Source organism: Microcebus murinus, chromosome 18 (genome assembly GCF_040939455.1).
Source record: "Microcebus murinus isolate Inina chromosome 18, M.murinus_Inina_mat1.0, whole genome shotgun sequence".
Lineage (NCBI taxonomy): Eukaryota > Metazoa > Chordata > Mammalia > Primates > Cheirogaleidae > Microcebus > Microcebus murinus.
The window spans coordinates 17,516,540-17,541,076 of record NC_134121.1 but is presented as its reverse complement, the minus strand read 5'-3'; the positions used below and the strand labels follow the sequence as shown (position 1 = coordinate 17,541,076).

General features: G+C 57.1%; 1 protein-coding gene across 2 annotated transcripts in view; it reads left to right on the top strand.

Annotated features, from left to right (window-relative positions):
- Window positions 1-24,537, top strand: part of WSCD1 (WSC domain containing 1) — a 42,689-nt gene that overhangs the window by 254 nt on the left and 17,898 nt on the right. The window contains exons 2-5 of one of the 2 annotated variants that reach the window (XM_012779156.3): window positions 8,659-9,373; window positions 15,475-15,589; window positions 17,162-17,346; window positions 21,427-21,548. In XM_012779156.3, coding sequence (XP_012634610.2) covers window positions 8,941-9,373; window positions 15,475-15,589; window positions 17,162-17,346; window positions 21,427-21,548 — 855 coding nt within the window. In that variant the 5' untranslated portion in view covers window positions 8,659-8,940. Of the gene's footprint in view, window positions 1-8,658; window positions 9,374-11,871; window positions 14,580-15,474; window positions 15,590-17,161; window positions 17,347-21,426; window positions 21,549-24,537 lie in introns of those variants that run through there. The other variant, XM_075994243.1, reaches the window with a different exon arrangement.

The window sequence follows — 24,537 nt, the reverse complement described above, 5'->3', positions numbered from 1 at the left end:
CTCCGGCTTTGGGGCGTGCGTGCGGGGGGCGCCTCGCAGGGGAAGGGGAGTGCGAGCGGGCGCGGGTGCGGGGAGCGCCTCGGCGCCGGCGGGACTTGCGGAGCCGCGTCCTCCTCCGGGAGTCCTGGGAGACCGTCCGTTTCCTGCGGGGGCGCCGCGGTCGGGCGGGGATGGGGCGAGGGCAGGGTTTGGGGTGCGCACAGCCTCCCCCGAGGCCGAGACGTTTACCCAGAGGCAGCTCCCTCTCTGCCTCTCGTTCTGCCACCGAGCCAGGCTTCCGGTCAGCGGAGGGTTTTCTCCAGGCTCTTGGTGAACTTGAACGCAGGCAGAGGCAAAGCGAAAACGGCTGTATTTTGTCCTGAAAATTACCCTAAGTGGACGTTTGCATCTTCCCAGGTGTGGACGGACACTCGGGACTGGGGGCTTCTTTCATACTCAGAAGCGTCCCAGGCTGGGCATTTTCCTGAGCATCTGGGCTCAGGATGGTACCTGCTGGGTGCTGGCTCGCCCGGGCGGGGACCTCTGTCCCTCCTGCGGAGCAGCAGGGAGGCTGATCCAGGGGTCCAGCCCCGCAGCTCCACGCCGCCCACTCGCCCTGTCCCCAGCTGCTCTCGGGACGGACACACTCGGGACCCCGCTGTACTTTATCGTCCCTCTTGTTGCGTCGCCTTATGGCGGGACTTGAGTTAACCCGCTTTGGGAGCCCATGGTTAGGATCAGGAATGGAGGCCTTTCTTTCCTCCTTTGAATCGCCTGCCCTGTCTGCAGGACCCGCTGCTTGACGCGAGTGCTGGGGAGACGACGGAGAGGGCTTCCTGCGCGCGTGGGAGAATGAGGTTTATTTCTCGCAAGCATGCTCCCCTCACACACACTCTTAGCGGGGCTCTCAGAAGCCCCCTGGAGAAGGTGCCGAGGCAGGTGGGCTGCTGGAGCCCAGGTTTCTATGAGGAAGAGCAGGGGCTGTCCTGGGCGCAGGGGCTGTCCTGGGCACAGGGGCTGTCCTGGGCACAGGGGCTGTCCTGGGCGCAGGGGCTGAAGGAGGGTGAGTGGGCGGCGGGGCTGGTGAGCCGAGCCTGATGGCCTCACCTCCCCCACCACAAGCCCCCTGGCCCTCACCTGCAGCCTTCTTCCGGGGCAAGGGGATCCCCCTCTTCAGTGGGTGTGGCAGCCCCGTCTGGTGCTGTCCTCTGGCCTGTGTCATGTCTGGTCGGAAGTGAAAAGAAGCTGGGATGGGGCAGAATGCCAACTCCTGTCCTTCCCTCCTGTCTCCCTACCCAGGCAGAAGTGGATATTCTGGGCCACCAGTTTGTCTGCTGCTAAGGCTTGAGCCTCCAGCCTGGTCAGTTCCCCTGGAGCACTGGGAAGTGAGTCCAGAGCTGGTTCCTTGTGGAGTCAGCCTGAGCAGGCAGCTCAGAGCCTCTGAATCCAGAGTTTCCAGGCCCTGATGGAACCATCTCTGAGCAGGGCCTCTTGGAAAGCCGTTTCTCTTTGCAGACACTACCGGCTTGTATACTTCCTTCTGGCTCAGACCCCGGTCAGCCTTGGTGAGCTCCCCAGCTCTCCCTCTGGAGGCACCTCGGGGTGAAGGCCAGGGACTCTGGGGCAGCTCAGTGTTTAGGCCTTCAACGTCTTCATCCTCAAGGTGCAAGGGACAATCACACGTACCGGCAGAGGCAGAGCTGGGGCCAAGCTGGGCTGGAGGCTCACCCTGCACATTCGGGGAATGAGCAAGTGAAGGTGGCCTTCCGCTGCCTTCTGCCTGGGCTCGTGGTCTTGCCTCCCACACTGCTTCCTTTAATCTCTCCTCATCATGGCTTTGATAATAACCATGTTGACATATGGCCTGGAAAATTGTCGGAAGTGTGCCGCTTTTGGAGGACATGGGCAGGGAGGAACCCTACCTATGCGCTGCCTCCTGGTGTGGGTGCGAGAAGTGGATGGAAGAATGGGCTGGGTTAACTTTGTAAGCTACAAAATGCGCTGCACCTACTGGTAGCTGTTAAGTCCCCTACAGTCCACTCTGCTTCCCTTCCCTTACAGCGGGAAGCCGCTGGGGATTGGAGCCCCTTCCCAGAGGTGGCTCCCTCGGCATGAGGGGACAATGAGTGTTCCGAGGACAGGAAGGCACAGGGTATCTTGGGCCCTCTCCCATTGCTTGAGTCCCCACCCCAGTGGAGAGTATCAAGTGAGAGGATGTCAGGTGTGACTCTGGTTGGTACTCTACTCGTCTAGATGTAGCCAAGTCACTCTGGGGTTTGAACACCTGGGGTTTGAACACTGTTTACCTGGCAGACTCTGAGATAGGACCAAGACAACTGTCAAGGATTCACCACTAGATGAAAAAAAACCCACATAAACAGATGAACAAAATAGAGTTCTAGAAAAGAGGTAGCCCAGAGATCGGCCAGAAGAGGTTGTGATCAGCTCTTCCTAGAGTGGTATGGACTCCAGATTAACCAGCTGGAAAGGGGGAAATGTCAGCCCCCAAGGTGATATGCCCTGTCTTTGCAGCCCCCCCCCCCCAATGGTGCTTGGAAGGATCTGTCCCTGGTATTGAACTAACGAAGGCCGTATGATATGGAAGGTGACATGCACTTGGAATCTGAGAGTTCGGTCTAGCAATGGCTGGCTGTCTGTGTGCAAGTTAATTGGCTGCCTCTCTGTCTCAAATTGTGCATCTATGTAACGGGGATGATAATGATTTTGACCTCACACGTTTGTGGGAAGATCACTCATTCATTTGTTCATCTGATCATTCATTCAGTGCACTTGATAGTCCATGAAAGTACCTTGGCATTTCTAACATGGGATATTAAAAATTATTCTTAGTTGTATGAACCGCAGCAGTGGGTTTACTGAAGGGTTTTCCCTCTTTGCATTGAATGACATTTTGACCTTAAGTTATTGTTATGTTTTATACCTTTTAGTAAGTTTTGTTTTAATTTTGAACTTTTTCTCTGAAGTTCTAAAGTTCAAAATATCAAGAGATTTGCCTGATCAAAGGCAGGGACCCCACCCACTCCTGTTTCCCAGACTTTGTTCTCACCGGGGGCCCAGAAGGTTTATGTTTAGTGGGTCCCTGGCCCCCTTTCTCAGCCTCCAAGCCCCAGAGGTGTGGGACCCAGGAGTGAGGGCAGCATGGCCCTGAGCATGGAGGGAGGGTGTCCAGCAGACACTCATTTCCTGGGGCCTGTCCTGTGCTCGCCCAGAAGTGGGGACAGGCACCGACTGTGCCTGGGAAGGGAAAGTAGGGACATGAGCAGGCAGCCCTGACTCAAGACAACACACCACCCAGGTGCAGTTCTCTGCAGCATCCAGCCTCACTGTCCAGTGCTGGGGAGCGACTCTTTCTGGGCATCAGGGAGGGCTTCATGGAAGAGGTGGCCTTGGAGCCGAGCCTTGGTAGCCTGAAGCCTTTCAAAGCCATGAGATGGGGCCCAGGCATCCCTGGCTGGCAGAAGAGCGTGCATGAGGGTGTGTGAAGCGTCTCACACTGGCCTGGTGAGATACAGGGCTCTGAAAAAACTATTAACATGGAGGGTCTAGGAGATTGCACCAAGAAGGGCCACTGATGCTGGGCTGAGGAGCTGGGTCTTGGTCATCCAAGCCCTGGGGAGACATTGCAGGCTGTAGTGTCATTAACTCTTTATTTAGAAGGAACACTTTCTTAGGCTGCTGGAAGGGGACAGCCTCTAGGAGGGGCTTGGGGTCCAGATGCTAAGTGCTGAGCCCAAGCAGGGCAAAGGCAGCGGGTAGAGGGGTAGGGAAGGTCAGGGGAGGGAATCCAGAAACGCTGCACCCAGCTGGAGGCTCCTTCATGCACTAAGCCGCTAAGCCAGGGTCCTGAGGCTGAGCCCCCGTCTGCCAGTCACTGAGGCTGGGACCGTGCTCTGAGTTGCTGAGATACAGATGCCCATCTCCTTCTTGGCTGGAGAGGAACATGCTGGGCCCTATTCTCTTGGGGCTCGTGCTCTGCTAAGAGCTCACAGCTCTGAGTCCCCAGAGGTTCGCAGCCCTTGCTGCAGTGGCCACAGTGGCTGGGATCCCTCTGGGGGTGTCTGGAGTCATTCGGTTCTCAGCTGCCACTGCCTGTCCTCTTTGGCTGGGGGGAGGGGTGGTAGGGAGGTAGAGTCACATGAGTGAACCCCAGTGGCCTCTGGTCATGCCTGGGCCTGCCCTGAGCTCTGTCCTCTAGGCCCCAGCCCCAGGAACTGCCTCCTCTACCCTTGCCACCCCCCCACCCCTCCCCACTGCTACCCCTCGGTCTCTGGACCCCCACCCTGGCCAAGAGGTGGCCATCTGGCCAGCCCACCTCACCCCTCCTGCAGGCTCAAACTGCTGCTCCCTGGAGGCCCCAATGGCAACCAAGTAACAGACAAAGGTTCAGGTTGTCTGAGGCTCCACGTGTTCCCTCCCGAGACTTCCAGAAGCCCTTTTGTTCTATTATTCTCCTCTCCTTCCAGACAGGGAGCTCAGGGTCTCTCTCCCCAGGCCCTGCTCTTCTCTAGGGTGACCTCAAGCCACTGGAAGGCCACTGGGCAGGGCAGCAGGTGCACACCTTTGTCTAGCCTCGGTGCCCCCTCCCACAAAAGCCGAGCCCGGGGCAGGGGTGGAGCCCACCAGCCTCCCCCAAAGCACTTTGCGGGAGGTGCCTGTGGGAAACCTTGGGGGAAATTGTCCAGACTCTGGGAGGAGGGGAGGGGCTGGGGCTGCCTCCTGGCAGCTCTGGGAGGCCAGGTCACTTCCTGACAGCGCAGTGTCTGGGAGGTTTGGCTCAGGGGACGCCATGTGTGGCATCATCTCCAGGAGCTTAGGCCCGGCATGACTTCAAAAGAGTGCTGGCTGAGGCACAGGAAACTCCTTTTGAGAATAAATCTTGCCTCGTGTGAAGCCGGAGCGGGGGTGGGGAGAGGCAGGAAGCTTAGCCAGGTGGGCTTTGGGGGCCACGTGGCCTGGCCTGAGCGCCGGCGCTGATCTGTGTGACTGTGGGCAGCAGGCTGCACCCAGCTCGGCTCTCAGGTGAAGCAAGCGGGGCAGGCGCTCGGTGGGTTACGGGGAGTAAATGAGACAGTGCAGGTAAGGCGCACAACCCGGGCTAACCTATTTATTAACGCTGCAAGTGCTTAATAAATGGTGGCTTTGAAAAATAAAGCAACTGCTAACAGCAGGCTTAGCACGAGGATTAGCTTCAAGCAAGAGTGCGATCCTGGGTGCACCCTGGGGAGTGGGGGGCTAAGAGAGAGGGGAGGGGGGGCCCCTGGGTCTGACTTCACCGGTGGCCCAGCTGCTGCAGGCCTGTGCTCCGGCTTTTCCTTTCTTGCACTCGTAACCAGCGCACGCCACAGTCTGTAGGTACGAAGGTTCGAATCCACTCTGACGGGATCCCATAATGCCCATTTAACCCCATTTAACAGACAATGAGGCTGAGGCCCAGCCCTGTGCAATGCTTTGCTCAAGGTAGATTTGCTATGCCGGAGGGCCTGCTGGCTTCGGGGGTGCAGTGGGCACGGCTGCGAGCCATTGTGCAGATGCTCCAAGTTTCCTAGTCCACCCCAGGCCTCCTTCGGGTTCAGTCACTCAACAAACATTTACCGTCACTGCCCTGCTAGCTGTGTGTTGGGGTGTGGGGACGTGGAGATGAAGCAGGTGTGATCCATGCCCTGGAGGGACTGCCAGCCACCAGCAGAGGTGGGCGTGGCTGAAAGTGGGGGATGACTGACAAATGCAATGTTGGCAGCGAAGTGTCGTGGCAGTCCAGGGCAGGGGAACAAGTTCCTGAAGCTTTGGGGTACGCCCCATGCCCCCCAGCCCACCTGCAGCGAGTGCTCTGGGCTGGGAATCTGCTTGAGATTTTAAAAGTTGGGAGTGGCAGCCTGCTTCCTGGGAGACCTGGGTCGTGGAGCTCTGGGCTGCACGTGGCCGTCTGCTGTGTCCACACCAAGCACTGTCCTCCTCAGACCAAGGGAGGCCCTCCGCAAAGGAGGACTTTGGAGGGAGCCTGGTGAGACGGGTTGAGTCCTGACGAATTAGCCCTGACCACTCCCCCCACTCCCTGACATGCATCGTGTGTCCAGCTCCTCCCTATAACATGCATGTGGAATTCACACCACATCCTGCCTTCAAGGCTCTGAACTGTTGAATGTTCAGAATCTCTCCTGTTATTTTAGTCTTATAGGATTTTTCCCTGATAAGATCCCAACCCTGTAACCAGAACCCCTTTTCGAGCAGACCTCTGGAAGCCCCTCTTTGTAGAATTACAACCCAGAAAGGATAGCACATAAAGCCCGGACACTCTTGCTGACTTCCGTGCATCTGAAAGCCCTCGACTCTGTTCAGCTGCGTCCTCTGCCTGCCTGGGGCCCACGCGCTGCTCCGTCTCTCCCGCCTTTCGGGCTCATCCACGGCTCTGGGTGGGCAGAGTGTGAGGTTTCACTTCCCTGACCCCCAGGAGCAATCTGATGTCAGGATTTGCCGATCCTGTTTATTTATCCTCTTGTTCATTTTCGAAAATGTGTTGGGGAGCAAAGATGGCTGAGGCTCCTCCCTGTGCCAGGCCTCCTGCTGGGGCCGGAGTTAGGAAATGAATCGGGTGTGGCCTGTAGCCTTGAGGAGGTCACAGTGCCCTGTAGCCTTCAGGGACGGCCAGCAAGTGGATGGACAGTTCAGATCAGCCCAGGATGGTGAGTGCTGGGAATGGGCCAGCACGTGCTGTGGGAAGACTGAGGAATCTTCACCAGCTTGTGGCTGGTAGGCAGGGAGAGCTTCTTGGAGCAGGTGCTGACACCTGAGCTGAGCTTTGGAGGATACACAGGGATTTGCCAAGTGAAGAGGGAGGAAAAGGCATAAAAGGTAGCACGTGCAAAGGCACTGAGTCAGATGTGCTGAGATACAGGTGGCTCTACGGAAACGTGGAGTGTGCGTGTGCATGTGTGTGACATGGGGAAGGGGAAGGCGGGGGCCTGGTGAGAGATGAGGCTGGATCATGAAAGGGCCTTACATGTACATGCTAAGGAGCTTGGAATTTATCCCAATAGCCGAGGGGAGCTATTGAAAGGGATTTTAAGCAGGGGAGCGCCATGATCAGATTTGCGTGCTAGGAGGATCACCCTGGTAGCCTTGTGGAAGGTGGATTGGAGGGTCCAGAGCTGCAGGCAGAGAGATCAGCCAGGATTTCTTGGGATTTTCTCTGTGATTTTACAAATCCATTGAGGCTGGGGCCAGGGGGGTGGCGGGGGGTGGTGGCGGCAGACACAGCAGCTTAGAAAATAAAAGCTCTGGAGACTGGTCTGAAATGGCTTCCCGATTCAGAGTTTTATTCCACCTTCATTTGCTAATTAGCCTAGCGAGCCTGCCACCCCCAGAGCAGCCTGAATGGCCAGGGGTGTGCCGTGTTTCCAGATCTCTGCCCTCCCTGAAGACCTCAGAACCTGGAGCCCTCAGCATTTAATCAGAGAGGGTCGTGCAGGTCTGGACCACTTTGGATCTTGGTAACAAGCCTCTCCAACCTGCCTGGGGCCTGCAATGCCAGACCCCCGGAGCCCAAACATTGTCTTTCTGCTCACACCCGGCTGTCTGTCCCCGGCACACAGAGCGGCCATTGAGCGGCCGCACAGGCCTGGCGGGGGTCCCAGGCCAAGTTAGTTATGGGCAGTGGCTTAGTCACGCTTCTAGGGGTCTTTTTCTTCTGGGACAAGCCTGCCCTTGTGCTCAGGGCTTCCCTTGCACAGCAGCCTGGCTCGCGGCAGCTGCAGAGCCCTCTGCCAAGCCTCACAGCGTACTTGACAGGCGCCGCCAGTGGGAGCCGAAGCCCAGAGGGAGAGCTGAGTCCTGGGGAGCGGAGGGGCCCATGGGAGGCCGCTCGGGGCACCTTCCGCCTTCTCCGCACCGGCCTCCGTGTGCAGGTGCACGGCCCAGGCGCCGCCTGTTCCTCGAGTCCAGGGGGCCTGGGAAGACCACATGAGCCCCCGCCTCCCTCGTCCCCCTCCTGTGTGAAAGCCGAGACCACCCTCTGCAGAAGCTCCTTCCAAAGCGTGGCTCACTGTCCCAGTGCACCCTGGGAGTCAGCTGATTGTGTGCGTGTATGGAGCACCTGCTGTATACTTCTGCCTGGGCAAGGTGCACGTACGTGGGGTGGCGTCTCATTACAGGCTGGGCCATGTCGTAGGTGGGAGTACGGTGTCCGAATGCAGACTGGTCAAAACCTTGGCTCTTCTGTTTGCCACCTGAGTGACTTGGGGAAAATTAATATGCCTCCTTCTGCCATGATGTCCTCCGCTCTAAAAAAGTGATGTTATATTTTCTACTGCTTTGGTTGTCATGAGGGTTAAGTGACATGATACGAGAGCCTGGCACATAGTAGGGACTCAATACAGACCCGCTACTCTCTACCCTCGTTTCTATTGCTGTCATCACCAGATCCTCCCTGCTACTCACGGGAGGGCTGTTAGCCACATTTTACAGATTAGGAAGCCGAGGCCCAGCGAGGTGAAGCACCCTGCCCATGGCAGAGCTGGGATTCGAACCCAGCTCCGTCCGGTGCTTCCACAACACAGCTGCAAACCTGGCCCCTTTGGCAAATCAAGCAGGGGGTGGGGGTGTCCTGGGGAGGGGTGGTGGACCCTCCCATTAAATCTAAGTGCTCTTTCTCCGCCTTTCCAGATTCCTGAGCCGGGAGATGAGGGGCGGGAAAGCCCAGGGATGGAGAAGCTTGTGAGCCCCGGGCGGAGGCTGCCGCCGCAGGGCCCCGGGGCTGCTGGCGATGAGTGATGGTGCGCGTGGACAGCGCTGCCCGCCGAGCAGGAGCAGTGACCCCGGGAGAGCCTCGGCCGGGGCCAGGATTCAGCATGCGGGGGTGACGGCTCCAGAGGCCCCGGCCTCCCCCCGACCCGGGCGTTAGGAGCCATCCCCGGGCTCCACCCGGGAGCCCTGCCGCCCAGGGGCATGGCCAAACCTTTCTTCCGACTCCAGAAGTTTCTCCGCCGGACGCAGTTCCTGCTGTTCTTCCTCACGGCCGCCTACTTGATGACGGGCAGCCTGCTGCTGCTGCAGCGGGCCCGAGTGGGCCTCCCCCAGGGCCCCCGGCCGCCTGGCCCCCTGCAGGCCTTGCCGGTGGCCGCCGTGGCGCTGGGTGTGGGCTTGCTGGACGGCAGGGCCCTGCGGGGGGACGCCCGTGTCACCCCGGAGCTGCTGCTTGGCGTGGACGTGCTGCGCGCCCCGCTGGCCCGGACCAGGCCCGGCCCCCGCTGGCTCCGGAGCCGCAACACAGAGCTGCGCCAGCTGCGGCGCCGCTGGCTCCACCACTTCATGACCGAGCCCCCGGGGCCGGCCGCCATGGTCCTGCAGGCTCCCCCCAGGCCCGCCACCCGCAGCCGAGGTAGGTGCCCGCTGCGTGTCCGGGAGCCGCTCCCACGCGCCCTGCTCAGCGTCTCGGGCCGGTGTCCCTGTTCTCCCTGGCCCTGCAGCAGCAGCAGCAGCAGCAGCAGCAGCAGGAGGCGCTGCAGGGCCATGGCCTCCGCAGGCCGTTCCTTCCCTGCGCCTCTGCAGGGGGGGGGGGCCCTTTGCTCACGCGGCTCCCGGCCGAGATGTGTGAGCCGGTCGCTCAGAGCTCCGGCCGCGGGTGTAGACAGGCCTCGCCTTGAGTCCTGGCTCAGCCACAACCCTGTTGGGTGACCTTGGGCATGTCACTTGGCTTCCCTGGGTCCCTCTGCAGTGGAGGTAGAGACACCCACCCCAGGGTCACCGTGAGGAGTAAGCGTGGTGGTCTAGAGCAGCGGTTCGCAGGGCGGGCGCCCGACCAGCGGTATCAGCTTCCGTGCAGGAACCGGTCATCAGCGCAGATTCCCAGGTTCTTCTGGAACCACCTCGGGTGCTCTGGGGTGGGGCCTGCAGCCTGTTTTGAATCCCTCTCCAGGGGCTCCGGGGGCTCGCTGACTCTGAGAGCCGCTAGGACAGAGCAGCTGGTGTATTACTGGGTACTCTAACTGGCACCTAGCTACTTACTAAAAGTGGTTAACTCGTGTAGCATCGACTGTGCACCTGTACGTCTACTATTTGCAGGCGTTAGTATGTCCCAGTTTTACAGGTGAAGAAACTGAGGCACAGAGAAGTTAAATAAATCGCCCAGCTCATTGTCTTAGCTTGAGTTCCCTAGAAGCAAAGCCCGAAAGGAAGACTCAAGTGCACTAAGTGTATCTGGGATGTGATTCCAGGGAACCCTGGTCGGGGCGTGAGAAGTGAGACGGAGAGGACAGCCACGAAAGGTGCGTTATTGAGTAGGTTACCACCGGGCCGCCAGGGCTTAATCCAGCGGGGGACTCGGAGCTGGAGTAGAACACACGTCCCAGGGTGCAAGCTGGAAGCGGCAGGCCGGGGGGGACAGGGGCAGGGCAGCATCCACCGGAGTCACACTGCCGGATTCCAGCATGGGGACATCCGGCTCCGGGTTGGAGCTCTTTGCAGGGAATTATGCAGACTCTCTGTGCAGGGCCAGCAAATGCGACTGGCGCTCGGTGAGCACCCAGGAAGTGTGGAAGTTGTTGGGTGGTGATTGAGCTCAGTCCGCTTCCCTGTAGCCACCGTGCTGGGCCCTGGACCCCGAGTCACGAGAGGAACTGCTCTCTCGACTGTGATAAGTGTGGTTGGGGCGTGGAGTACCCAGTGGCAGAATGAGAAAGGAGATGAGGCAAGAGGGTGTCAGGGCCTGGGTGAGGGAGGGCCACGAGGGCCAGGCCTGGGAGTTTACCATTATTCTGAGCATGATGAGAAGGTTCCAGGGAAGAGAAAGGAGCCCAAGCTCCTTACCTTAAGAGGATGACTGGTAGCCCGGTAAAAAAAAGACTGGAGGGCTCTGGGCTCTTGTCTCCCTGGAAGGAAGTTTCTATAGAAACCATCTAGGTCATAGCCCTTGCCATAGGATTCCTCAGGAAGGCTTTCATGGGGAAAGGGAGAAATGAGGAACTGATGCTGCAGCTCATTTTGCACAGGTATGTTTTCTGCAAACTCTCCCCAACACACCAAGAAACTGGCTCTCTATGAAGGTTCCACCAGTGCCACTTATTTAGACTAAAGTGTAAATGGCTAATGAAAGTCAACATGGATTTCTTGAGGGGAGACCATATAAAGAGCACAAGTTTTGAAAACAGGCATGGATTTTTATCTTGGCCTTGGGTAAATTCACCTGCCTCAATTCCTTTCTTCATTTCTATCATCCCACACTGACTAAGGATCCACTGCGTGAGTATCCTTGCATGCTCTTCGCTGTGCTCTTGAGGAGCTCGGTCTGGTGGCGGAATCAGATATATGCACCCCAGTGACTCCTGCAAAGCACGACTGAGATGTGCTAGAGGCAAGTGCAAGGGGTGTGACCAGCAGAGGGGAGGACTCAGGGTGACCCAGCTACAGCCCTGGGTGTGCAAGTATTTATGTCTAAGAGAACCAGTGGGCAGCCCTTTACTGTAAGTTACCCCCAGAGACTTAAAGAACTAATGGAAGGCGCTCTAGTAAAAGCCAGAGAGATTATGGTTAGATGTCAGCAGGACTGATACCCAACTTTATAAACCAGTATGGTCTTTACAGTTGTTAAAATATTGAAATACCTCCATGACTGTTGATAAACAGTCACTGCCCTGGTCCCCTGGGGTGCCCTCTATACTTTGCCTCCCCAGTGACCCCCACACCTCCCCATAACCCAGCAAGGAAAGGGTTAACATGATTCCAGTGCTGAATGGTGGAATTCTGAATGGTCAGTGCCCCCCATAGATTGTTAGATATTTTGTGCCCCAGGATTTAAGGAAGAATTTGCTGTCCGTGCACAATCTGCAAACCAAGTCTGGGGGGTGGGGTGGGGAGGGGGCCGTGTGGTCTCATGGCTGGAGGTCACCAGAGAACAGAAGAAGGCAAGTGCTGGCCTGAAACCTCTCTGGGGGCCCCTTCCCCTCCTGGGGCTCCAAGGGTCCTGCCTGGCCAGGTGGGCCTTGCTGGGGGAGAGCAGCCCACGGCTCAGCCCTCGGGCCAGCTGCCGGGGTTGCAGACAAAGCAGGCGTCTCTTTGTGGCCGGGCAGCCCGCCATCCTCCTGAAAGGGGATCCTGCAAGGCGTGGAAGCTGCAGGAGGCCCCATCAATCACCGAGCATTTCATTATACCTTGGACAACATCCATAATGGAATAAAATGTCAGTAAGTTTACTAGGGGAAAAATAGTAACTTCTCCATAGCCAGTTTGTTTTTTATTGATAGTAATTTCCAAAGACATTCCAATATCTTCAAAGCCATCGTTAATAGCCTCACGGCATGTCCATTTTGATGTGCAAATGAACAGATGCAGAGTCACAGACAATAATGCAATGCCTCCATTTCAGCCGAAAGTAATAAATCCGCCTCAGAATGCGTCCCAGTGTACCCCTCGGAAGTTCTTTCTTCCCTGCACATTCTCGCCTCTGTCAGGGAGTTAGGAAAGCCATTCATTCTGTCTCCAGATAAAAGAGCTCCCCTCCTCCTCCCTAATGGAGGGGCCATCTGTGTCTCAGGCCCCTGCCACACACTGAGACGGGGCTGGCCAGGCGTGGGCTTCCTGTCCACGCTGGTCAGTGCCATCGAATGGCCAGCTGGTCACGGGGCAGCCACTCCTTGTTTTCAGAAGAACCGGAGCCTGACTGCTTGAGACCATTCTTCCCCTCTCTCTTATTAATGTGTTAGTTATTCAGCTAATATTTACCGATCCATCCATCACACGTCCCAGGTTAGAGTGTAGGATCAGAATAATAATAGCCGTTACTTACTCGAACATCTGTTATGGGCCAAGCATTGTTTTGTATCGATGTACATCTGTTATCTCATTTAATTTAATCTTCGAACGGCTTGTGATGCAAGTGGTGCTATCACCATTTTAATGATGAAGAATTTGAGTTTCAGGGAAGTAAAGTAGTTTAAAAATGTTTATTATTAATAACGATGCATTAACAATAAAAGCGGTCACTACTGAGTACTTACTGCACGCCAAGCCTTGCATTAGGCGTTTTACGTGTGTTATCTTATGGAATTCCCACAAATACCCCCGTGGAATGGGTACCATATACCCATTTTACAGATGCGAAAGCAGAGGCTCAGAGAGGCAGCACATCCAGTTAGTGGTGGAGACAGGATTTGAACCCGAGTCAGCCTGTTCTCAAAGGCTATTTCCATTCACTGCCCCAGACATGGGCGCCTGCCAGCGTCAGCCTTAGAAGGTCTTAAGCTCGGACACCTTTAGAACCTCAGGGCTAATTTCCAGTCTACGGTGATGAATGTTTACCAGTCCCTGAGCTTGTGCTTTGGATGTTTAATTGAAAGCTAGAATGGAATTTCTTCTTTGCTGAGCAACACATCAGAAATTTCTCAAATATTAGTGTTCTTTTACTGAGCAGGCAGGCAGAGTGACCTGGGCAGGAGCTTCCTGCCGCGGTCCATGCTGGCCGTGGTGGTCCTGAGCCCGACAGAGGGGAGGCCGGCTTGCGAGGCCGGGTGTCGGGGCAGCGGTCCTCAGCAGACGGGTGTAGCCCGCGCCTGTGGCCAGCACACCCGTGTGGTCACGTGTGCTGATGGGCACCCCCAGGGGGAAGGTGGCTGCAAGAGGCTCAGAGCCTGGCAGGGGGCCTGGCTCTTTAGCAGACGTTGAAGAAGGTAGCCGTTGCTCCCCCCTCAGCCCAGGTGTTCTCTGACCTGAGGGTCTCTGGGTCCCTTGGGTCTAGGTGTGGTGGGAAATCCAGTCTCCTGCCATCTTGGCCGGTCTCCGCTCTGCCTTTCTTAAACTCGGGCCTTGGGGGCCGCACCTTGGTGCATCCATCAGACCTTCCCCTCCTGGCGTGCGGGCTTTCTGCTCCTCCCTGTGCGCCTCAAGCAGACCAGCATGGTTTGTAGGAGCTACAACCCACTGTCCACAGTGAGGTGTTGGCGTGGACCTTGTGCCTAACCTGGGGGGTCACTACTATGGTGAAAATGTGGCCCCTACCCTCCAGGAGCCTGCAGTCCTACTGCAGAGACAGGACACACAGATATACAAGGTTTTAAACAACAGTTGATGACAAGGGTTCAGCCAACACACACATTTTGCATAAGAATCTAGAGAAAGGGGAGGCCCTGGCCGGGTGACATGGTCAGGCTCAGAGATCAAAGCCTCCAAGGACGGGTAGGAAGCAGAGGATGGCCTTGCAGGGAGCAGGGACAGGTCCAAATGTGGGACGAGAGAAATAACTTTGAGCACAGTGAGGCAGGGAGGAAGGTGGGCGTGTGCCCATTTGACAGCTGAGGAAACTGAGGCACAGACAGTGGAAGTGACGTAGCTGAGGTCAGAGGTGGAATTGCGTGTAGTGTTCACAGACAGAAAAGTCACTCTCTGATCTGGGCCCCAGCAGTGAATGCTCGGCAGACCCAGGTGGCCTGAGCTGCTGCCGTGGGCCGGATGCTCAGCAGGAGTAAAGATGAGCCTCCTTGTCCTCACAGCGCTGCCCAGAGATGGCCTGATGTCTCCGGCGGCTGCGGCACGCTCCACAGGTGACACGGAGGAGCCAAGGCAGAGAGTCCCACGGAGAGGTGCCTTTATCACAGGTGCCCAATCCAGACCTCGGCACAGCTACTGTGGGTGTGCGCGTTCACAGCTTGGGGACTGTGCAACGGCATGTTTGCAAATTCCCAACATGCCGCTCCTTCAAAACACTGGTGCGCGTGACATTTACATGCCTGATGCCGCGTCTGCACTGTGCTCGTGTTCTCCGAGCTCCTCCGTGCATCTCTGGGACACGTCTCCCTCCCTCGGGGCAAGGCAGGGCTGTTACAGACCCCCACTGGTGCGTGCTTGGTTGGGTTTGCACTGCCTCTGCTTCCTAGAGTGACGTCCCCCAGTGTCCCCTTCCAGGGATGTGCCCCAGGTAGCTAGCCTGCAGGGGCCTCCACGGTCACTTGGTCCTGTCGAATCCTGCACGGGACACCTCTCTTACACTCGCAGATATTGTGCACACACTCCAGCAAATGGGGACTTGATCCCTCCTGGGACAGCAAATATTTTTCTTGGAATAGTTCTCCCTGTTTGAAAGATCTTCCTCAAATTAGCTAAACGCAGACTTGCCCTAAGTAATGTGTTCCCGCCGGCCCACAAGGAGTCCGCAGAATCTGTCTCTAAGGACGTGGGCCAGGGAGGGCTGGAGTCCACCGGAGGTAATTGAGCCACCCGAACTTGTGCTCTGGGGGTGGTGGAAGAAAGAGGTGGTCAGGCTGACACCAGGCAGGGCTGTCCAAGTGGTTCATTAGCTGTGAAAAGGGGCAGGAAATGAGCAAGAGGGAGGCTCAGCACTGAGGGGAAGGTTGGACCACGGCCCTCACCCCCTGGGCTTCTCTGCGAGGGGCCTTGGCCAGGACAGGAGAGGGTCCCTTGCCTTTTCCACGACTGGGCCCCCTCCCTCTGTCTCCCGGGACTCTGACCTCGGCCTTGCGTCCTTCCCTGCAGGCACGTACGTTGGGTGCTTCAGCGACGATGGCCAGGAGAGGACTCTGAAGGGGGCTGTGTTTTACGACTTGAGAAAGATGACCGTCTCCCACTGCCAGGACGCATGTGCTGAGCGGTGGGTGCTGGGGCCCCGGTCTGTTGACCCTGCTGAGTAAGGTCGGAGACAGTCCCAGAAGGAGGTGGCACCTGGCCGCCAGTTGGCTGTCACAGTGTAATTAGACCTCATTGATCAGATCCCAGTTGTCCAGAAGGAAGAACATTTGTTGGCAGGTGGCCTGGGCACCAGGCCGGTGTCAGGAGAAGTGGCTTCCGGTCCAGCTGTACCAGGGACTTGCTGCGTGGCTTTGGCACGTTCTTTTCCTTCCCTGGGCCTCAGTTTACTCATATGTTTCCAATACATTAAAGACCTTTAACTTAGGTTTCTCTGAGGACCTTTTCAGCCCTGTTAGGAAACGTATTTCTATCATGTGTTTATAACAAGATTTGCTTTTTCTGATACTGCCAGCTCACCCAGGAGTTACCTGACACTTGTCATGTGCCAGGGAATGGTCCCTAATGCCCAGGCAGTCACAGTCGACTGTGTTTGTGCACGAGCACACACGTGCATGTGAGAGAGATGACAAAACAGAGTCGCAGACCGGACTCTGCTTTCATTTCTGTCACTTTGGGTTCTTTTGATGTTGTTTTGTCATGTAAATCCTCACACGCCCTGCTGGGTAGCAGTTAACTGCCCCCATTTTACAGATGGAGAAGCCGAGGCCAGAGAAGGAAAGGACAAGGCCTTTATTGATCGAACTTTATGGTCTAGATAAAGCCGACACTCAGGGTGACACAGTCTCATTTTAGTCTCCAAGCCGTCAGGGAAGAAGCTAAGATGCGGAGATATTAAGTGATGCTCAGGGTCCCCATTCCTAGTGGCCAGACAGGGACTAGAATTGCGTCTGGGCTTTTAGCCTGGGCTTTTTGCATTTAGAGCCACCGAGAAGGGAGTTTGGAAACGTGGACCACTTTCTACAGTTACAGTCCTGGGTGGTACGTTATAGGTTCCGTTTCCAATTCACCTACGGTGTTAACAACTAGGTGAAAGTAGGTAAAGAAGTGGCTGTGGAGATGGGTCCCCTTGCATTGGAACAAGATGTGACATGTGGCAGGCTCTGCCAGCCACTGGGTGTGCGGCTGGAGCTCGTGCTGGCTGACAAGGGCAAATGGTTACATTTTTTAGGATTGCTGTGAGCTCATGGCAAACCATAGGTGGCTTGAAACCATCTACAGTGGTAGTATTTACACTGCAGAAATGGGCAAATGCTACAAATCAGGGCTGTCCCCGTCCCGTGCTAAGAACCATTATGCCAGCACGCCACTCATTCCGAGCCAGTGTGACCTGTAACCTGGGATGGCACCCTCTGGGCAAAGCTCAGGGCTGACGAGAGAGACCCATGGGCTGGTTGGTTTATCACGAAAGAAAAACAATTCCCCGGGCTCGGCCAGGAGATGGTTAAGTCTGGCTGGCGGCTGACGGCTGTGGCTGCTGCCTCCTCACCCGGACCTAAGCCCAGCTCCCAGTCCCACCTTTATCCCCGACCCCAGACCCAGCTGCCACTGCCTGACCCAGACCACCCTGCAGTTATGACCGCCGCGCTCTCCCTGGGCCGAGCCCCAGACTCACCCAGGCCCTGTCTCCCTGCAGGTCCTACGTCTACGCCGGCCTGGAGGCGGGTGCAGAGTGCTACTGCGGGAACCGGCTCCCGGCGACCAGCGTCAGGCCGGAGGCGTGCAACCTGGAGTGCAAGGGCGAGAAGGGCTCCGTGTGCGGGGCCGTGGGCCGGCTGTCTGTGTACCGCGTGGACGAGCTGCAGCTGGGCCCCAGGAAGCGTGAGTGCGCCAGCCTCTCCCGCCCGCGCTCTGCCTTCCTTCCCTGCGCGCTCCGGGTGCCCCTTATCTGCAGCCTCCCCCAGGTCCAAACCGCGGGGGGCAGAACCTGTGCCCCCCTCCCTACCACCTTCACTGGCAGGCTCCCGGCGTGGTGGGGAGGGCTGGGCCCCATCAAAGACTCATGACCGAGGCACAGCTTTCCTTGTCCCCTGCAGGAGAGAGAAGTTAACTGGGTAGCGGGCCTGGGTCGGCCTCAGACGTGCTGTGTAAACCCCAGGCAGCTCACTTTCCTTCTCTGGGTTCCAGTCTGTTTTGTAAACTGCAGAGCCATACCTAGATTTCTGGCAACTATATGGACCAGAAAGTCTGAAAGTTCCCTAGCTTTAAAGCACCTAGAAATGCTGGATAAAATTTAACCGACATTATTTTAAGTATATAGCTGAACTAGCAGGAAAGCCAGGCAATCTCTGGGCCTGGAAAGGAAGAGAGAATGAAGAACCCCAGCAGGGAGCATTGGAGACGACTCCGTCCAGCCCGGTGTCAGCAGAGGGACACTGCCAGTCTGGGCGGCCGCTAGCGTTAGGTTTCAATGTCCAAGCAGGATAGGACAGGAGGCCTTGGGCCTCTCGAGGCAGTGAACGGATTGAAACTTCTAGCTAAAGTGGGCTTCGATTTTTACTGAAGTACAAATCAGTGAAAGTTAGATTTAAAAAAAAAACATACAACCCACCATGGTGTTCAGGGAGGTAGAAACAAAGTCTGTTTTGAGCTGAGCTTCAGGTGGAAAAAAAAAAAATCTTCCTAAGAATTGATAACCAAACAGGCCTGCATTTGTCTGAATTGTGGGATTCAAATTTGTGTTACCTGCCTGCAAGCTCCAACATAAAAGGTGGCTGAGGGCCACCTGGAGCCACCTGACAGGCAGATGCCAAATCCCTCTTGAGAGCCGTGCCTTCGGCCCAGGAGTGAGGGGCTGTCCCAGGTGAATTCTCACTGAACGCCGAGCTTGCGGTTCACAGCGATAGAACTCGGAGGAAATAAACAACCATGAGGGAGAGTCAGCTGATGCGTCAGACAGCAGGACTGGACCCTCAAGAATTTCAACCAAGAGTTCCATCAGATTGGAGATGGCACCTACAGGGCCCAGCGAGATGAGGTTGAAACTCAGGTTTGTCTTCACTGTGAGATAATGAGCCCAGATAATGAGCTCCTTTATGGAAGAATAGGGCCGCACACTTTTGCACATGTTTGGGGGCTATCCTTTCTGTGAGTGGGAGGGGGCAGGCTGGGAAGGGGTCAGAGCATGGGGACAGACCTCCCCCTGCCACTGGCAAGGGTGGGACAGTGGTGATGGAGGCACAGCCCAGCGTCCAGGCATGCAGACTCATAGACACAACCGCCTCTGGCCACGGTCCTAGGGACAGGGGTCTGGGAGACGTGGTGGATTAGTTCCAAAATGGGGCAGAGCTCAGGTAAAGAGCTCTGAGACTTCAGAGGGCTTTCTAGGACGACTGTCCTAGCAGTGAGTGAGTTTTCCATGCAGCACGGAAGCCCAACCCTGAGGACTGTCATTGAGCCTAAAGGCCAACCCTGGCTGGCCACAGTGCCAGGGACAGCAGCTCAGTGTTCGGCCCCAACCCACTGTGGCTTCTTAGCGGCTTCTTGCATTCAGACAGGATGTCGGGGAGCCGGGGGCCAAATGAGGCGATGGGGACAGGGTGAAGACGCTGATGACACACTCTTTAGCTTACGGATTCTCCGAGGAGGTCATTAACTCAACACATGCTCCTCAGCACCCACTGGGCACCGGGTCCTGACCTGGCACAGGGTCTGCTGTGGTGCACAGACACAGTCCTGCCCTGTCACCCGGACACCCTGGTGGGCTTCCTGAGGACCGAACTGCTCCACGCTGCCTTCTTGGATCTTTTATTCTTTGGGTTCAAACAACATCCCTGCCCCCAGTAGGCCCAGGCCTGTGTGTGGACTCTGGGCCGGCCCCTTCTGCCAGCTCCGTAATTGACTCTTGGAGACAGTTGTTTCGCTTCGGTTTGCCCATTGATTAAGGGACAGATGGCCCAGCCATTCAAGCCAGCCCCAGACCTCGAGTCTGCTAGACCTGCTGCCATGCTTAGCATGGAAAATGGTGCCGTCACCACCCTTTGGGCAGGCTGTGGAGCCCGCCCTGTGCGGGTGACCTCTGCCTTCTTGCTCCCTTCCCGAGGGGAAGAGCTGACACAGGATCTCTGGCAAGAGGTAGCCAGGTGACACCAGCGTAAAGTGCAGGTTCTGGCTGCAAGTGAGCGACATTCATGAAGAGTAAGACCCACCGTGTGCTCCCCAGGCCGGAATCCGAGGTTGGTTCTGAGCAACTTGTCAACGTTTTCACCGTGGAGGTGTCATTCTGCCCTAAGTGGCACTCGGGCTCTCACCTGGGGAGCCAGGGAGCAGGGTGTGGAACAGGCCCACTCGGCGGAAACCTGTTCCCTGACAGCCGCAGCAGCCAAGTCGAGAGGCAGCTGGTGCCACCTCCGCTAGCAGCTCACCTGTTGCAGCGGATGCAGTGCCCTCGTGTATTTCGTCTCGTTCAGCTCATTCATCTGCTCAGCACGCATTGGGCACCTGCTGTGTGCAGGGACACAGGGCTGACCCAGATGTAGGCTCCCCCGGGAGCTCTGTCTGGAGGGCTCGTGGCCCCTCGCCCTGCTTCCCTGTGTCCCGGGGCTCGCTGGAACGTTGAGCACTCTGCTCTCCTGTGTCTTGCTGCCCTACTGACTCTCGCCAGGGTCTGCCCCACCCCAGCGGAGCTGGCCGAGGAGAGAGCCCGGTCCATCCAAACATGTGCTCTTTGAGGGCCCAGTCATGCCACAGGACAGGAGGGCGTTTGTGAGCCCGGCACCAGCCACCACCTCGGCCTGGACACAAAGGCCAGGGCAGGTGTGTGATGCTGGGGAGACACAGCCCATCGGGGGTGGCACGTGGGTGCGCATTGCTCCTCATCACAGCTCTGGGAGCTAGGCTGCGTGCGGGCGGGGAAAGGGAGAGTCTCTGTGTCCGTGACATGCAGAGCTGGTCACTGCCAGTGCCTGGACTTCCACCCAGCACCTGAGACCCCAAGCCCCAGCTGTGTCCCCACACAGGGCTGCTTTCCTGTTCCTGAGCCCTAATAGGTCGTGCCCTGACGTGTGGACCACTGGTGCTGTGGCCATTCTGGACGGGCTTCCAGATCCAGGGTTTGGTCCTGCTTGCAGATCCAGGCTGCTGCTGAGAGGGCTCCTGCTGTCACCAGCTAGTAGGGCAGGTGGAGAGACCCAGGGGAGAGCTGAGTCCTGGGAGACCTGGTGTTGCAAGGAGCAGGGGGTAAGAATCACGATGCCATCTAGAGACACTCAGGCAAGTCTGGGAGAAATAGGAGCAGTTGGGTGCCAGAACATTCCAGAACGTTTGTTTAGCACAAAGGCAGCCGGCCGGGGAGCTAGACTTTCCCCCTGAAGGTCCGGAGAGCACCTTGGCAGGAGGCTGCCTTCGTGCCACGGGCTTGAGGAGTGTTCCTGGAACTCAGTGGGAGTCCAGGATCAGAGGGAGGCCAACCTTGTGAGGCAGCAAAGCAGCGGCGTGACTCGGATGGCACAGCGAGAGGGAGCGTGGCAGGAGTTCAGATTTATGTGTCTACTTTTAATACATGCTCTGGGAGGACATAGAATTTTCCAGAACATCAGCCTCTCAAGTCACCCGTTGGGGAATCTGGTCCCTAGTAAATGCGCAAATAAGGTTTGTCTCAGGAAGGGAGGACACCACGCCCAGAGACCTGGCAGGAGAAGCAAGACCTGAGCTTAGCAGTTTCAGCCAAGTGGTCCCCGTTGGCGACCCCGAGTGACCAAGGTCCCTCCCACTGCCTGGATTCCCTCGGGAGCTTGGCTTGACTGCTCCCCTCCCAGGGGCAGCTTCCCTCCCTGGTTTGAAGTCGGCCCCTCCTGAGTACATTTGCCTGTCTCGGCATCCCGAGCCGGCATTTCCCCTCGTGACAGGGACCAGCACCCGGGGCCACCACTTCTCACCGGAAACCCACTTCCCTCCCCGCAGGGCGGACCGCCACCTACCGCGGGTGCTTCCGACTGCCAGAGAACATCACACACGCCTTCGCCGACTCCCTGGGACAGGCCAACGTGACCGTGGAGACGTGCTCGGGATTTTGCTCCCAGAAAGTAAGACCCGTGACAATTCCACGACCCTTTTCCTTTAACAATCCCGTGTGTGCGGTGGTGCCCAGAGGGGGGGGGGGGGCGGGCGGGTGCCTGGGCTGGGCTGTGGGTGTCCACTCCGGAAGCCCGGGTGGGAGCTGAGGATGGAGGTGGACCATACGCTGGCGTTACGGAGGGTGCCAGCAGGGAGCCCGGCGCCTGATCAGTGAGTCAAGGCTGGGTGGTGAGCTGTCACCAGAGGTTGTAAAGCTGAAAGGAGCATGGCTCTCTGGATGCGAGCTGTTGGCATAAGTGTCAGATGTTAAATTGACTGGGTTTGGAAGCAAGAAGATGCTGGCTCGGGACCTGGGGAGAGCTGATGGATTTTCTGTTACTTGCGCCGACAGTGCTGAGCTGTGACTCTGACTGCAGGGGCCGTAGTCACACCTGCACCTTTGGTTCCACCTGGGCTGAGGAGTGGAGTGTGGCTCTGTACAAGGGCTGGGCTGGGCACCACAGGCCACCGTCCCTGCCCGGCATGCTAGCTCTAGGGTGGGGAAAGTCTGTCAAGGCCGGGTGGGGCTTGCAAAAGGCAGGGCTGGGAGTGTGTGAAGCCAGGCTGGGGTGACCCAGCAGACTGTGTCCTAAAGGTCTCGGGCAGGAGTGCAGCAGTCTGCAGAGTGGGGTGGATGCTGTGGCTCTAGAAATGGCCTTTGGTGGCTGCAGGCTGGGGGCTATGGCTGTCACACACGTGCTGGGGTGCAGTAGCCTTGACTTGGCTGTGGTACGTGGCAGCATGATAGAACAGGGATAAGGGGAGAGCAGAGCTTTGCCATGATAATGGTGATGATGATGATGATGATGATGATGATGATGATGGCGGTGGTGATTATCAACAGAAGCTAACATTTATTGACCATTTATTCCATGCCAGGTACTGGCCCAAGCACTTTACATGTGTTAACTCATTTCATCCTCGTAGCAATCATAGGTACCACGATCGTTTGCATTTTGCAGGTGAGGAAACTGAGGCAGAGAGCTTGAGCAGTCTGCCCGAGGTCACACAGCCAGCACGTGGTGGAACTGGGGTGTGAACTCAACCAGCTCCATAGCCTGCAGTGGGTGTGAAAGGCACAGGGGCTGGTGGGCTTCGATGGGAGCAGCTGTGATTGGCCCTGCAGGAGCCAGCGCATCCTCTGCTGCCCCAACCCCTCCCCCCACTTCCTGTGCTTTCTGCTCGCCCAAGTGCATCCTTTGAAGTGGCTCTCCTGCGTCACCAGCATTTCCAAAGCCACTGCCAAGGATGTCTTGGGTGTCAGGGCTCCTGTGACAGGATGCGAGCCAAGAAACAGTTTATTGATTCGCAGACATCTGGCCTGGGGACCTCTTCTTCCTCTCTCCCCCTCGTGGGAGCAGAGCTCTGGGTGGAGGCAGCAGGGAAGCCCGCTCAGCTGCCCGGCCCCCCGCTGGCGTGCACACGGCGAGCAGCCATCCTCCCGGGGCTTCCCTTGCACCTGAAGCTCAGAGAGGTTCCCCAGAGAGACCCCCTCATCAGAATCAAAGGGACTCCGCTGGTCCAGGCGGGCTGAAGGCAGGCCTCCGTGGGTCCTTGGGGGAGTCCTGCTGTGTGCTGGGTGCTGGGCTGGGGCTGTCGTCCTCCCGGCGGCTCCCACAGGGGAGATGTCAGGTCCGCGTGTGCTACAAGAGGCAGAGCAGGTCTGCAGAGGTGGGAGCCTTCACACAGGCACAGAGCGACCGAGTGGCTTTGCAGCCGGCTCCTGACACCACAGCCAGTGCTCTCGCATGCTGCTGCCTGTCGTGTGACAGAGGGGGGAAGAGACAGAAAAGATGAGAAGGAAGAAGAGCAAAGGAAAGGGACGGCTGTCACAGCCACATGCCCTTAGCGATGCAGCTTGGTTCTGAGTGGACAACATGCACGCATGGAGCACAATAGAAACATGCCAAGGGGCATAGAGGGGAAGCCTTCCTCTCGCTGCGTGTCTTCTCCACCCATTTTCCTTTCTTGGAGGCAGCCGATAGTCCTGGCTTCCAGAGAGACACTGATGATTCAAGCAATTGCATCTTTGTCTGCTCCAATATGAGCCCACAGACAGTAGCAAGCTACACACACGCCCTTCTACACTGAACTCTTCGCTGGACAATCTCAGAGATTGTTCCACGCCAGTACAGAAGGTGCCTTCTCGTTCTGTTTTCCCACTACACAGATGTCCTATAATTTATTTAACCACTTCCCCACTGCTAAGCACTCAGGTTGTTTCCAGTCTTTTGCTTTTACAAACAACGCTGCAATGACTACCCCTGTGCGTACGTAGAGAGAATCTGCAAGAAGAAAATCGCTCAGCGATGCTGGGTCAAAGAGCGTGTGTCTTTGTCGTTTTGGTAAACTTTGTCCAGCCGCCCTTGGCAAAGGTTGCATTGTACCAATTCCGTGGCCCTGTCAGTGACATGGGAGGAGACAAGCCACCCTTGTAATCCGTCTTTTTTGTGGGGGAGGGGTTCAACGCTTCATCCTAGGCAGATGCCCAGTATTCTGTGGTGTCTCCTCCTGGGCAGCCCATTAGGGCCCAGAGAGTTCTGCCTTGTGCTTACAGACGAGAATTTAAAGCTGTAAAACTCTTCAACTTCTATTTTCAGCCTTTCTTCATATTTACTGGCACAAGTCCAGGCTGCTGCAATTTCACACTGGAGCATGTGCCAGAACGTCCCCGCAGGCTCTTGGTGTCTGTGCCGTTTTGCACCTTAGCACCTTGCCCGTGTGCCCTCACGATGCGTTTCAAGGACAGGTTACCTGCTCGGCTCTGGCTGGTGCAGCTGGGAACCGTTCAGGCCGGGTAACACGGGAAGGGCGTCCGGGGTTCTCAGAGCTCACGGATTCACTGGAATCCGTGCCGACACTTGCTCCTTGTCCTGGCGCCTCTGTATTGTCGGATGGGGGCGTGTCCTCGGGTCCCATTGTTGGGAGCTGCAGGATTCCGCAGCTGTGAGGAACAGT